This window comes from Peromyscus eremicus, chromosome 4, assembly GCF_949786415.1.
Source record: "Peromyscus eremicus chromosome 4, PerEre_H2_v1, whole genome shotgun sequence".
NCBI classification, from domain to species: domain Eukaryota; kingdom Metazoa; phylum Chordata; class Mammalia; order Rodentia; family Cricetidae; genus Peromyscus; species Peromyscus eremicus.
In genome coordinates this window covers 68,234,822-68,246,999 of record NC_081419.1, presented here as the reverse complement: position 1 = coordinate 68,246,999, position 12,178 = coordinate 68,234,822, and the positions used below count along the sequence as shown (strand labels likewise).

Below are 12,178 nucleotides of genomic sequence, written 5' to 3'. Positions count from 1 at the left end.
CGCCCGGCCAAATGACCTTTTTTTTTTTTTTTTTTTTTTTTTTTTTTTTTTTTTTTTTTTTTTTTTTTTGAGACAGGGTTTCTCTGTGTAGCTTTGCGCCTTTTCTGGATCTCACACTGTAGACCAGGCTGGCCTTGAACTCATAGAGATCCACCTGCCTTTGCCTCCCAGTGCTGGGATTAAAGGCGTGCGCCACCACCGCCTGGCCGAGGCAGGGCATTTTAAGCACCACACTCACCAGGAAGCCACAATACACTATCACTTCCTTCCCTTTTTTTGTCTATGTGGAGCCATGATCCTGTTGTTGCCAACTGCACTCATGCCAATGCCTGCAAACAAAGATTCAGGGAGAGGTGCTTGAACCTCAGAAGAGTCTATGGTATGGGCACCATAGAAGTCATTCCTCACCCCGTCCCAAGTGCCACAATGTACTCCTCATCCTATTGGCAATTATGATGGATGGTTCAGTCTTCATTGTCCACTTGGTGGGTTTGGAATCACTGTAGAAACATACCTCTGAGTGGGTCTGTGGGTGTGTCTCCAGGCGAGAGGACTCAGCCTAGATGTTTGTCTCCTTATTTCGTGGGTTAGAGTCCTAGGCTGAATAAAAGAGAAAGCAAGCTGGGCATCAACGAGCATCTTTCCCTCTCTCCTGAGTGAGGATACAACGTGGCCAGCTACCACAGGTCCTCTGAAACCACAGCTGTCCCACCATGATGGATTACACCTCAAACTGTGAACCAAAATAAATTTCCCCTTATGCTTGCTTCTGCGAGGTATTCATTTTGTCACAGCCACGAGCAAAGTAACTAATACATCAACCTCGTCAGATTGGTGGGAACTCTTGTCCACAGATGAGGCCCAACTGCTTGTCCCAGATAGCACAGCAAGGCCCTGACCAAAAGGGCCTTGGGAGCATTCTCTAACCCAGCAGGAGCCATGACATGATGAGGCAGGCTTGGCTAAGATCTAGGCTCAGGAACTCAATGACTTTACTGCCTTTTGGGCTGTTCCTCCAGCCCTCTGCTGCAGCTGGAGTGAGGGTGTGTGTGTTTGTACGTGTGTGTACATGTGGACAAGTACATGTGTGTAAGATTTCACCAGATGGTCTTTTGTTCTGGGGAGGAAGGAGAGGCCTGGAGGACAGAGTGGAATACCACCTCCCCTCCACATCCAGACAGTGAAGGGCCCTTCTCTCCAGTACAGGGGACTGGACCCAGCCAGGCTGTCTGCAGCAGGGCTGCCTGAATTTCCTCTCTAGATGCGGAGCCTGATTAGGCTCTGAGACAAAGAGCAGAGGTGTGTGCAGGCTGGGCAGACTGGAAGGAGGCCCCTCCCTGCTGGATTCCTGCCTGGACCTGGCTGCAGGGCTGGGCGGCAAAGGCCTCTGATAAATTGGGCTGGATCCTCTCTCCTTCAGTCTGTCCCAAGTCACAGAGGAAGAAAGACCAGTTGGACAGGCACAGATGAGGACACAAGAGACCCAGAGAGGGTGCTGGACAGGTCCAAGATCACAAAGTAAAGTCCTGGGCAGGGCTGGCTCAAATGGGGTCTCAGCTCAGAGGACTAGATTCACTTAATTCCTAAATGTACAAGGGGCAGCTTTCGGTTTCCATAGCAACCTCCAAAGGCTCACAGGCTGATCCCCCATCTCCTAGAGAAAGGCATTCTGATCACCCAGGGGGAGGAGCCAGCCCCAGGCTGTTGTTTATGGGTCTGCCTCATTTTATACAGCTGGACCTTGGGCTAAAGATCCAGCCTGAGCTGCTGGTGAGGCCTAGTGGAGTCCTTGGAGGGCAGGTCCAGTTTCCACACACTGAACACCTGGAGTTGGGTGCGGGGGAGACCCACAGAACAGACAAGCAACTTCAGCTACCCTTGAGCTGGGAAGATAGCAAGAGATGTGGAGTTCTACATTCCCGGGGAAGGAAGGGCAGGGGCAGGTCCCAAGGTAGAAGACCTTAGGGAAGGCCTAGTCACAGCTGGGAGTCCGTGCAGGAGCAGTAACAAATGGCCAGAGGGGGTAGGTTCCTTTCACTCTTCAGAGACAATCTCATCTTGTGTCCTCAGGGGTGATGTGAGGATTAACTGAGCAGAGGCTTGGCAAACACTTAGCTCAGGGCCTGGCACTCAGTACGTGCTCAACCGACCATGGCCAGTCTCCTTCACAGCCCAGAGCTCCCTGCACCCCTACAGGATCAGAGACATGCCTGAGGCCTGCTGAGGGGTGGAGGAGAGAAGAGGGAGGAAGGGATCCAGGCCTTGGAGCCCGGCACAATCAACGCACTCTAGACAAGGGCGGGGGGAATCCACGGCCCTGCCCAGGCGGCAATGAGGCCCTCTGCCAGCTCTTATGCAGGAGAGGAGGTGGCCTTCAAAAGGGCGCGGTGCCCGCGTTTTCAGTCGCTGCTGGGCCGGGCTGGGCCACCTGGACTAAGGGCTAGGGAGGACGCGCAGGCTACAGGTGTCCCTAGCAGGCCCAGCGTCCTGTCCCCGACCTGAGCAGGTGTCTCCAATCCTTGGACCGGACATTCCTTTCCCATCCCCCGCCCCTGGACTCCCGCGGTGCCAGGGCCAATCCTTTGATCCTGAGCTCCGGGTCACGGGTCCCTCCCCTTAATGGGAGGAATGGGGTCCCAGATCCAGGAGGGTGCAGGTAGCGGGCACAGGGCCATCCTGGATAGCTGTCCCCGCGGCCTTCAGCTCTCCTGTGCCTTGGTGCAAAACCACCCGAAGGGGATTGTAGGTTCGGGGCGGGTTTCGGAGCTGTCCAGTGCAGGGTGAGGGTGGGGCCCTGTCAGGGGTCTCCCCGCCCCTTCCAGCCCAGACTAGCAAAAGGTGAAACCTGAGCCCAGGTTGGGGGCGGGGCTGTTTCGTGGCTCTGCCCTAGTCCCCGCTACCCGCTGTCGCTGGAGGAACAGGGCCTTCCCCAAGGCACCGGAGCAGGTGAGGCCGACGGCTGTGCCCGGGCAGGTAGAGCAGCCGACGGGCCCCGCGGCCCAGAGCTCCCCCTCCTCTGGTCTTTGGTCCGCAGGGTCCGTGATGGAGTCCGCTGCCCGGGGTCGCTCCCCGCCCTGAGTCCCTCAGACAGCCATGCTGCCCCGAGGGCGCCCCCGGGCACTGGGGGCCGCCACGCTGCTGCTGCTGCTGCTGCTGGTGGTGGTTGGCTTCTTCCTGTTCGGCCGAGACCCTGAGTGTGAGCACTGTGAGCTGGGCAGGCGAGGTGGGGACCCAATGTGCCCTCTGCCTGCTTATGCCACGTGTCCTTTCAGACGGACTACGGGCAGCTGCCACCTTCGATGGAGACCCGTACGGGAGCCGCAACCGCTCCGCCTCCGGCCTGCACCCTCTACTGCCACCCAAGTGCGAGGTAGGTGAGCGGGGCCCCTGGCGGGTGCCACCCCCAGGGTTCCTGACCCCAGCCCAGTCATCTAGGCATCTATGAGAATCACAGTACCTGACATCTGGCCACCCCGCTGGGACATCTCAGGACGCTTAGAACGCACGCCCTCTTCACTCCCCAGTTTCTCCACTTGTGGAATTCAGGCGTTGCCTCTAGGCAACCCTTTCCCCAGCTCTGATGCAAGGTGGGGGCTACACTGTTCTAGGTCAGGCTGACTAGCCCGGCCAGTAGAAGTTGGGGACTGCTGCTTGACATAGCTGTTCCCTCCCCAGCTGTTGCATGTGGCCATCGTGTGTGCGGGATACAACGCCAGCCGAGAGGTCATCACCCTCGTGAAGTCCGTGCTATTCTACAGGTACAGACAGGCCTCCGGGATGAGGATCAGGACCCCACCCACCACGCACCACTGTACTGAGTTTGTTTCCTCATCTGTACCGAGGAAACTGAAGTCCTCTTCTTAGGAAGGGGGGCGGGGGGGGGGGGGTTCATCGGAACATCCTCAAGAGCTCCTTGTAGGAGATAGGGCCTCTCTATTCCTGCACAGCCATGCCAGGCTCTTTCCACCCAAAAGGAAAAATCCGCTGCACCTCCACCTGGTAACCGATGCTGTAGCCAGAAACATCCTGGAGACGCTCTTCCGAACATGGATGGTGCCAGCTGTGGTGATCAGATTCTATGATGCTGAAGAGCTCAAGGCAGGAGTCCCGTCTCCCACCCACCCCCCATGCACTCCTGCCTAGCTAGGCCCATCCTCTCCTTACCCCCAGCGGTGGGTGGTGGGAGGGGAAAGACCGTGTCCTACCAAACCTGGAGCCCAAATCTTTCACCTTTTTGGCGGGGCATGGCTGATTTCCACTGTGCCACTTGGTATGCTCTCCCCTCCCCCCAGCCCCTGATCTCCTGGATCCCCAACACGCACTACTCTGGCCTGTATGGGCTAATGAAGCTAGTACTTCCCAGCATCCTGCCTCTCAGCCTGGCTCGAGTCATTGTCCTGGACACTGATGTCACTTTCTCCTCTGACATTGCGGAGCTATGGGCACTCTTTGCTCACTTTTCTGGTGAGACACCTGCAACTCTGCCCTAGCCTGCCCGCTCCCCGGCTTACCCAGGTGTTCCTGCTGTGGACTAGCCCGAGCCCACATCCCCAGGCAGCTCCCTCCTGCCCTCCCCTCCCAGACAAACAGGTGGTCGGTCTCGTGGAGAACCAAAGCGACTGGTACCTGGGCAACCTCTGGAAGAACCATAGGCCCTGGCCTGCCTTGGGCAGGGGATTTAACACAGGTGGGCACAGTGGTGAGGGAGGCAGGATGGGGTGGGCAGCTGGGCCTCAGTGGTGGGATGGGCACAGAATACTAGGAAGCCCCCAAGAAACTCCGGCAGCGTTGTGGAAGGGCCAGGGGATGAAGAGAACTCTCCCACTTTGCATGTTTGGACCAAATGGCTGTGGTCAACTCATTGTTTCCTTTAAGACCCCATTTTCACATCCACTTCATGGGAAGAGTTAAGATAGTCCTGCCGTTACCAACTGTGAGAAGACAGCTGGGGAGACCTCTTCTCCTCCCCTCTATCCAAGGGAATTATGGGTGATTATGTCTGAACCTCAGAAAATATAGTTCCGTGTTAACAATTTGGGCACGTTCTGAGAGATTTGCCATTAGGCAATTTCATTGCTGTACAAACAGCAGAGGGTGTATTTACACACACCCAGATGGAGTAGCCTACTCTTCTCTGGGCTGTGGTGTGGTCTGGGAGCAACAGGCATGTTACTGAATTGCGTGTTTACTGACAGGCAGGCAACTGTAATACAATGGCAAGTATTTGTGTAGCTGAAAATGGAAGCAGCACAGGAAAAATACTAAGTTGCAGGTTGGTTGGTTTGTTTGACAAGGACTCAGTCTGGCTTTGAACTCATTATGTACCTGAGGATGACCTTGAACTTCTGATCCTCCTGCCTCTAGCTCCCCGGGGCTGGGATTACAGATATGTGCTACTTGGTTTATGCCATACTGGGGCATAAGCCACGGCTTTATGCATGGTAGACAAGCACTACAATTGAGCCATATACCCAGCCTCAGGTGGTGACTTTTTATCTCATATAGTCACGTACCATCCATCGTGTATGCTTTATATCGTCGACCAAAGCACCTGTACCAGTTAACACCTGGCAGCCTGGTGTGGTGTTGTCTGTTGTTTTCGTTTCATATAATCGTGTACCACCATAGTGTATGCTTCATATGGTTGATCAACGCACCATTAGGTGACACCTGACTGACCTCCAATTAACACCTGGCAGCCTGGTGTGACGTTGCCTGTTGCTGCTGGTAACCCCAGTTTCTTGGGAGGCTGAGGCAGAAAGATTGCAAGTGTGAGGCCGGCCTGAGAAGCTTAGTGAGACCCTATTTCAACATAATAATTGTTTTTGGAGATTTGTTTTATGTCTATGAAAGTTTTGTCTGCATACATGTGTGTGCACTGCATGCAGCCTGGTACCAGCGGAGGTTAGGTGGTGTTGCAGCCTCTGAAATTGGAGTTCTGAGGGTTGTGAGTCACCATGTGGGTTCTGGTCATTGAATCCGGGTCCTCTGCAAGGGCCACACGTGTTCTTAAACATGAATCCATCTCTTCAGTCCCTCAAACTCAAGTTTAAAAAGGAGCTGCAGGTGTAATTCAGTGGCAGAGAGATTGTCTTGAATGTATGAGGGTTTGGGCTCCCCCCAGTACTACAAAACAAACATTTCAAAAGATTCGGGATCTGGCTGTCCCTGGTGGGCATGGCACCCTCTCTCCCTGTTGACAGGTGTGATCCTGCTGTGGCTGGACAGACTTCGGCAAACTGGCTGGGAGCAGATGTGGACCTTGACGGCCAAACGGGAGCTCCTGACTCTGACGGCCACGTCTCTGGCTGACCAGGTCTGGAGGACTCTTTGTGGGAGCAGAACTGAGGGGCAGGCTGGGGGCTGAGATGTGTTGTCTGTCACTGCCTAGGACGTTTTCAATGCTGTCATCAAGGCGCATCCCGAGCTGGTGCATCCCCTGCCCTGTGTCTGGAATGTGCAGCTGTCAGACCACACACTGGCTGAGCGCTGCTACTTGGAGGCAGCCGACCTCAAGGTGAGTGGAGACTGCAGGAGAGGGGACTGTTGCTCACTCCCTGGTCTAAATCCCCGCTGACACCTCCCGGAGCCCAGGTGATCCACTGGAATTCACCAAAGAAGCTTCGAGTGAAGAACAAGCATGCAGAATTCTTCCGAAACCTGCACTTGACCTTCCTGGGGTATGATGGGAAACTGCTGCGGCGAGAGCTCTTTGGATGCCCCAACCAGCTCCCTCCTGGGGCTGAGCAGGTAAGAGGGGCCACACTACCTTGCCTTTGGGAGGTTTTGCCGCTCTGGACTCAGGTGGGCCTTGGCTGGAGGGCACGTTGTCCTGGGCCAGCCCCCTTCTTTCTTTCCCTGGACCCTGCTCAGTTGCAACAGGCCCTGGCACAGCTGGATGAGGAAGAGCCCTGCTTTGAATTCCGGCAACAGCAGCTCACTGTACATCGTGTGCATATCACCTTCCTGCCCCACCAGCCACCACCTCCCCGGCCTCACGATGTCACCTTGGTGGCCCAGCTCTCTATGGACCGGTGAGGGTGTGGAGGGCAGCCCCGGGTAGCATGGTATAGGCTGAGATGGGATTTGAGAGAACTATTTTATCTGGTAGCTTATGATGGTGTGGTAGCGAGCTACTGGTCCCTGGAAGAGTCCCAGAAGTTGGAGACATTGGATATGATGGGAAAAGCTTGGGCTTTGGAAGTCTTTCTGTTGCCTAGAACTGCCCCTGGGGTGCTGGGGGACCATGAATAAGCCTCAACATTTCAGGCTTTTAGTTTGCTGGTCCGTCAAATGTGGGTGCAACCCCAGGGGGTAGTTATAAGGATGAAAAGAGACCAGCTCTGTGTGATTGCAAGGTGCTTAGTCACAGGATGGGGCTCTGCAGCCGCTAACTTTGGGGAGGATTTCTAGCCATCCTGGGCTTCTGTGCACCAGGGGCCCGAGCAGGGCTGACCACCCACCTCACCCCAGGCTGCAGATGCTGGAAGCCCTGTGCAGGCACTGGTCAGGCCCCATGAGCCTGGCCTTGTACCTGACAGATGCAGAGGCTCAGCAGTTCCTGCATTTCGTGGAAACTTCGCCAGTGCTCTCTGCGAGGAAGGATGTAGCCTACCATATAGTGTACCGGGACGGTCCCCTCTATCCAGTCAACCAGCTCCGCAATGTGGCCTTGGCCCAGGCTCTCACGCCCTACGTCTTCCTCAGTGACATCGACTTCTTACCTGCCTACTCCCTCTATGACTACCTCAGGTGGGCCTGGAGGGCAGGAGAGGGGCAGCATTTGGGGTATACACCATCGGGGTCAGGGTATCTTGGGAACCCCAGGTTGCTGTGTCCGTTTCTTTCTGGGGCTCAATGGCTTCTGCAAAACAGGGCTTGTCTTAGGCTATTTCTTTGGGCCACCGCTGAGTCAGGGAAGCAATGCCTTACTTCAAACAGCAGTTCTGTGTGGCAAGGCTATCTCAAACAGCCGGACTGGCTACCTGGAAGGCTCAGCAGGGGTGAGCCCCATGGGCTGAGTACTCCTCACTTGCCCCTCCCCAGGGCCTCTATCGAGCAGATGGAGCTGGGCAGTCGGCGGAAGGCTGCTTTGGTGGTGCCTGCGTTTGAGACCCTGCACTACCGCTTCAGCTTCCCTAACTCCAAGGCAGAGCTGTTGACCTTACTGGATGCAGGCTCTCTCCACATCTTCAGGTAAGAGAGACCATGTTCTGCCCCATTGATTCCATGCTGCCCCTCCCCAACCCCCATGAGCTCACAAACTCCTAGTCTCAGCCCTGTTCCCACCTGATCCTGTTATGCAGGTACCATGAATGGCCACAGGGTCATGCGCCCACAGATTATGCCCACTGGAGGGAGGCCCAGGCACCATACCATGTGCAATGGGCAGCTGACTATGAGCCCTATGTGGTGGTGCCCCGTGACTGTCCCCGATATGATCCTCGCTTTGTGGGCTTTGGCTGGAACAAGGTGGCCCACATCATAGAGCTGGATGCTCAGGTGAGGAGGGTACCTTGTTGCCCTGGCTGTGCTCTGCCCCTTCCTGGTAGGCCATGGCACAAGCTTGCACTTCAGCCTTCACTTGCTCCTCCCTAGTTCAGCCCTGGCTTCTGTTCTCATTCTTATAGGAATATGAACTCCTGGTGCTGCCCGAGGCCTTTTCCATCCACTTGCCCCATGCTCCAAGTCTGGACATCTCCCGCTTCCGCTCCAGCCCCACCTATCGGGACTGTCTCCAGGCCCTCAAGGAGGAGTTCCACCAGGACTTATCACGGCACTATGGGGCTGCAGCCCTGAAATACCTCACTGCCCTGCAGCAGTCCCAAAGCCGGGCCTGAGCTTGCCAAGCTGCCCCTGGCCAAGGCTCTCTCACACACACACACTCCTGGAAGACACTGGAGAACCCTGGTGGGTGCCCACCCTTACTGCTATTTAAGTTATTTAAGGTTTTTGTCAGAGGGGCTGGGGTGGAGCATCTGCGGGGTTCCTGGCTGGTTTCCCTGTTGGGGTCCAGCCCTTCTTTGCCCCAGCTGGTTTGGGGCTAGTTCCCCCAATCCCTTTTCATAATAAAAAATTTTTAAATTGGGGTTTTTCATTTTATATGTGAGTACTTTGCCTGTATATATGTATATATGTATGTGCAAGAGGGCTTTAGATCCCTGGAACTGGAGTTATAGGTAGTTGTGAGCCACCATGTAAGTGCTGGGAACCAAACCCAGGTCTTAAGCCCTGGGCCATTTCTCTCAGCCAACAGTAAAGTTTTAAAAACCACTTTTTGTACTCTGGCTGGGGAATCAAGGACTCTTAGGGTCTGAGGGCGTCAGTGGGCAGTAGGAGTAGATTCCAGCTAGAGTCCCAGGACAGTGTGAACCCTCAAGGGCCACAAACCGGAGATGGAGTATCTCACCCACACTTTCCCACCCTAGCCCCAAACGCAACACCAAGAGGCTGAGAGGCTTTATTTGGCTTTATTTAGTAAAATGTTAAAATAAATAAATACAAATTGATCGGCTGCTCTGTACCCCCCCACCCCCTCCAAACAAAAACCAAACAAACAAAACAGAAAGTTTGAAGCACAAAACTCCAAATACAAATTCTACCAAGACTGAAATCACAAAGGGCATGGACACAGACAGGACTGGGTCTGGCTGGCTCTTACCTATGAGCTCGCTGACTTCTGGTCTGCTCAGCCCGCCCACCCGACTGCCACTCACCCTGGGCTAAGAGCGAGGACACTGGAGAGGAGTGCAGGGGCCAAGGCTGCCACGTGGAACTGCTAAAGAGTGCCACCCTGGCTCTCAGGACTCTTCATTCCTGGGGGAGGGCCAGCGGAATCTTCCCGGGGGTCACCCATCTCCTTGGGGAGGAGCTGACAGGAGCACAGACTGAAGGCAGGATGAGAAACGAGACTCCCGTTTTCTGCCAAGGGTGCTCGGATGAGGGGCGGGACAAGGTCCACAGTCATTACACAGAGCAAAGTAGCCTGCACTCAACAGAAGCCATGGACTCTGGAGAAGCCAGTGTCCGGAAAAGGGCCACTGGTCCCTCCTCCTCCTGCCCCTGGGAGGAGTGTCCTCAGAGTTCAGCCCTTTAGGTAGGTAAGGTCCATATCCAAGAAGGACCTAATGGGAAGAGACCACTTGAAGTGTGAGCCGGGGTGGTGGTGGTGGTGAGTCAAGAAGGCTCCAGAAGCCCCAAGAGGAAGCATCATGAGGTGGTGGAGAGGCAGCTGTACATGCAGACAGACAGCTGGAAACCCTGGGTCAGTGCTGGGTACACATGGACCCTGAGCATTGCCTGTTGGGCTTCAGACAGGAAGCAGCAGCAGCAGCAGCAGGAGAGGGGGCCCTAGAGGATATCAATCACCAAGATGGGGGCCAGCTGGAGGCTGCCTGGTGGCTGTCACTGGCTCCAGAGACAGGCCCCACACAGGTAGTGCCACCCAGGGACTGTCCCTAGCTGAGTGCTCCCTGAAGGGTGCCGTCAGCAGGCAGATAAGGAAGGAAGAGATGAGAACTGGTGGAGTCAGCAGAGGCAGGCAAGACTGTGGGTTCAGAGAGAGAAAGGCCCCTTCAAGTGAGAAAGACGAGATGATGGTGCTGGCCTCCCTGCCTTTACAGCCTGGTCTGGGGGCCCAGGGGACTCCCAGTCCGAGGCCCTCCAAAGCAACTGCCGAGCCAGTGGGTCTCCCACATGTGGCTGCAAGAGCAATAGACTGCAGGGGGGAGGGAAGACGGAGGGGTGGGGGCAGCTCAGGAGGAGCAGCCTGTGGGTCCCGCACAGTCACAGCAGGGCTAAGGGGACAAGGAGCTCTGTGCTGACAGAGTGAAGGGCATGTAGACGGAGGAACAGGGCCCACAGTGGAGGCCTGGAGCAGGGCTACATTTTTGACTCGGCTCCAGTCGACTCAAACAGCTCATTTCCAAACATCAGAAGAAGGGACTCTACGCTGCTCAGCTCCTGCACGGTCACCAGCAAGCAGCTCTTCTGGGGCAAAGGCCTGTAGTGATTGGTTTCTCAACCTCTTTCCATCACAGTAGGCACTGTGTGCCAAGCCCTAGCCTATGGGCCCAGACAAGTCCAATTGGGGGTTGGGAGATTGAGGAGCCAAGACGGGGCATCGGCCTGCTGCTGGTCTCTGGTCCTCTGCCAAAGATTCCTCCGACTAGTCCAGGCTTCTCCAAAGCTCACGAACTAGACTTAGCACCTTGGTCTCTGAAGAAGAAAAGAAGGCTCTTTTCTGCTCCCCTCAGTCGACCTGAAGTCAGAGGCCTGTGTGGCCAAACTACATGCCCTCTTCTCAAATGCTTGGGAGAGGAATGGACGGCTGGTGTGGACGGACGGGCCTTGCTCACTCTCAGAAACACCCTTCTCTGCTGCAGGTACTATCAGGTTCCAGCTCTCTCTCCCTGGACCTAACTGGGCAAGGAAGAAGCAAAAGGGCCCTTCTTGCTATTCCTAGACCTGGGGGCCTGCTTGGCTCCAGAGAGATGCTGCTGTGGACCTGACGGCAGAGCCTAGGTCTCTGTCCCTCCACTCAAGGCCATGTAATGGCCAAAGGTTTCCAGTGGGAGCATGCATCTCATAGTGACTTTCCCCCATGGTATTGTAGGGGAGATGGCTAGAGAGCCTTTTTGAACCCCAGTTTTCCAAGAAGAAAAGGCCACAACAGGCCAAGCAAGGCAAGCATAGTGGATTCTAGCCCAGGGACACCCAGGAAGGGTGTAGGTGGGTGGAATGGGAGTGAATTCTGACCCTGGTGCCAGGAGGCAGAGGACAGCTGGAGCTTCAGCCCTCTCTCTTCAGTGCAAGATGGACTTGAAGGTCACCTGGGCTCTCAGAGACATAGGGACCCTCAAGGACTCTCCTTCCTTAGTTCTGATGCAGCCAGCCTGCACCCCACCCCACCCCCAGAGACCAAGTGTACAGGCAGTGAGGCGCCTCACTGGTCACTCCCCCCAGGTGCCCCCGAGGCATACATAACGCTGGTGGCTGAGAGACTGAGAACAGCACCAAAGGAAGGTCTTAGGTGGGCACAAGCCTGCACTCCAGCAAGGTCTGAGACCGTGGGGAGACCCCACCATGCACACTCCATTTTGGCTTAAAACACAGGAGATGCGATCCCTGTACTAAAAAGACAGCACAGTCTGAGGAGGGAGGAGGTGGGAGGACCTGC

General features: G+C 55.5%; 1 protein-coding gene across 4 annotated transcripts; it reads left to right on the top strand.

The window, feature by feature from the left end:
- The first annotated feature begins 2,930 nt into the window (after positions 1-2,930).
- Large2 (LARGE xylosyl- and glucuronyltransferase 2) lies at positions 2,931-9,102 on the top strand. 4 transcript variants are annotated; one of them, XM_059260965.1, is made up of 14 exons: positions 2,931-3,196; positions 3,273-3,370; positions 3,676-3,758; positions 3,975-4,098; positions 4,293-4,464; positions 4,583-4,687; positions 6,204-6,316; positions 6,392-6,517; positions 6,595-6,750; positions 6,874-7,034; positions 7,474-7,752; positions 8,047-8,196; positions 8,307-8,502; positions 8,631-9,102. In XM_059260965.1, exons 1-14 carry the CDS (start codon positions 3,094-3,096, stop codon positions 8,838-8,840), a joined length of 2,076 nt encoding a protein of 691 aa, XP_059116948.1. In that variant the 5' UTR covers positions 2,931-3,093; the 3' UTR covers positions 8,841-9,102. The 4 variants fall into 4 exon arrangements, with proteins under 4 accessions (XP_059116948.1, XP_059116947.1, XP_059116949.1 ...); XM_059260964.1 differs by having other exon boundaries at positions 6,595-7,034; XM_059260966.1 differs by lacking the exon at positions 8,631-9,102 and having other exon boundaries at positions 6,595-7,034; positions 8,278-8,423.
- The last annotated feature ends 3,076 nt before the right edge of the window (positions 9,103-12,178 follow it).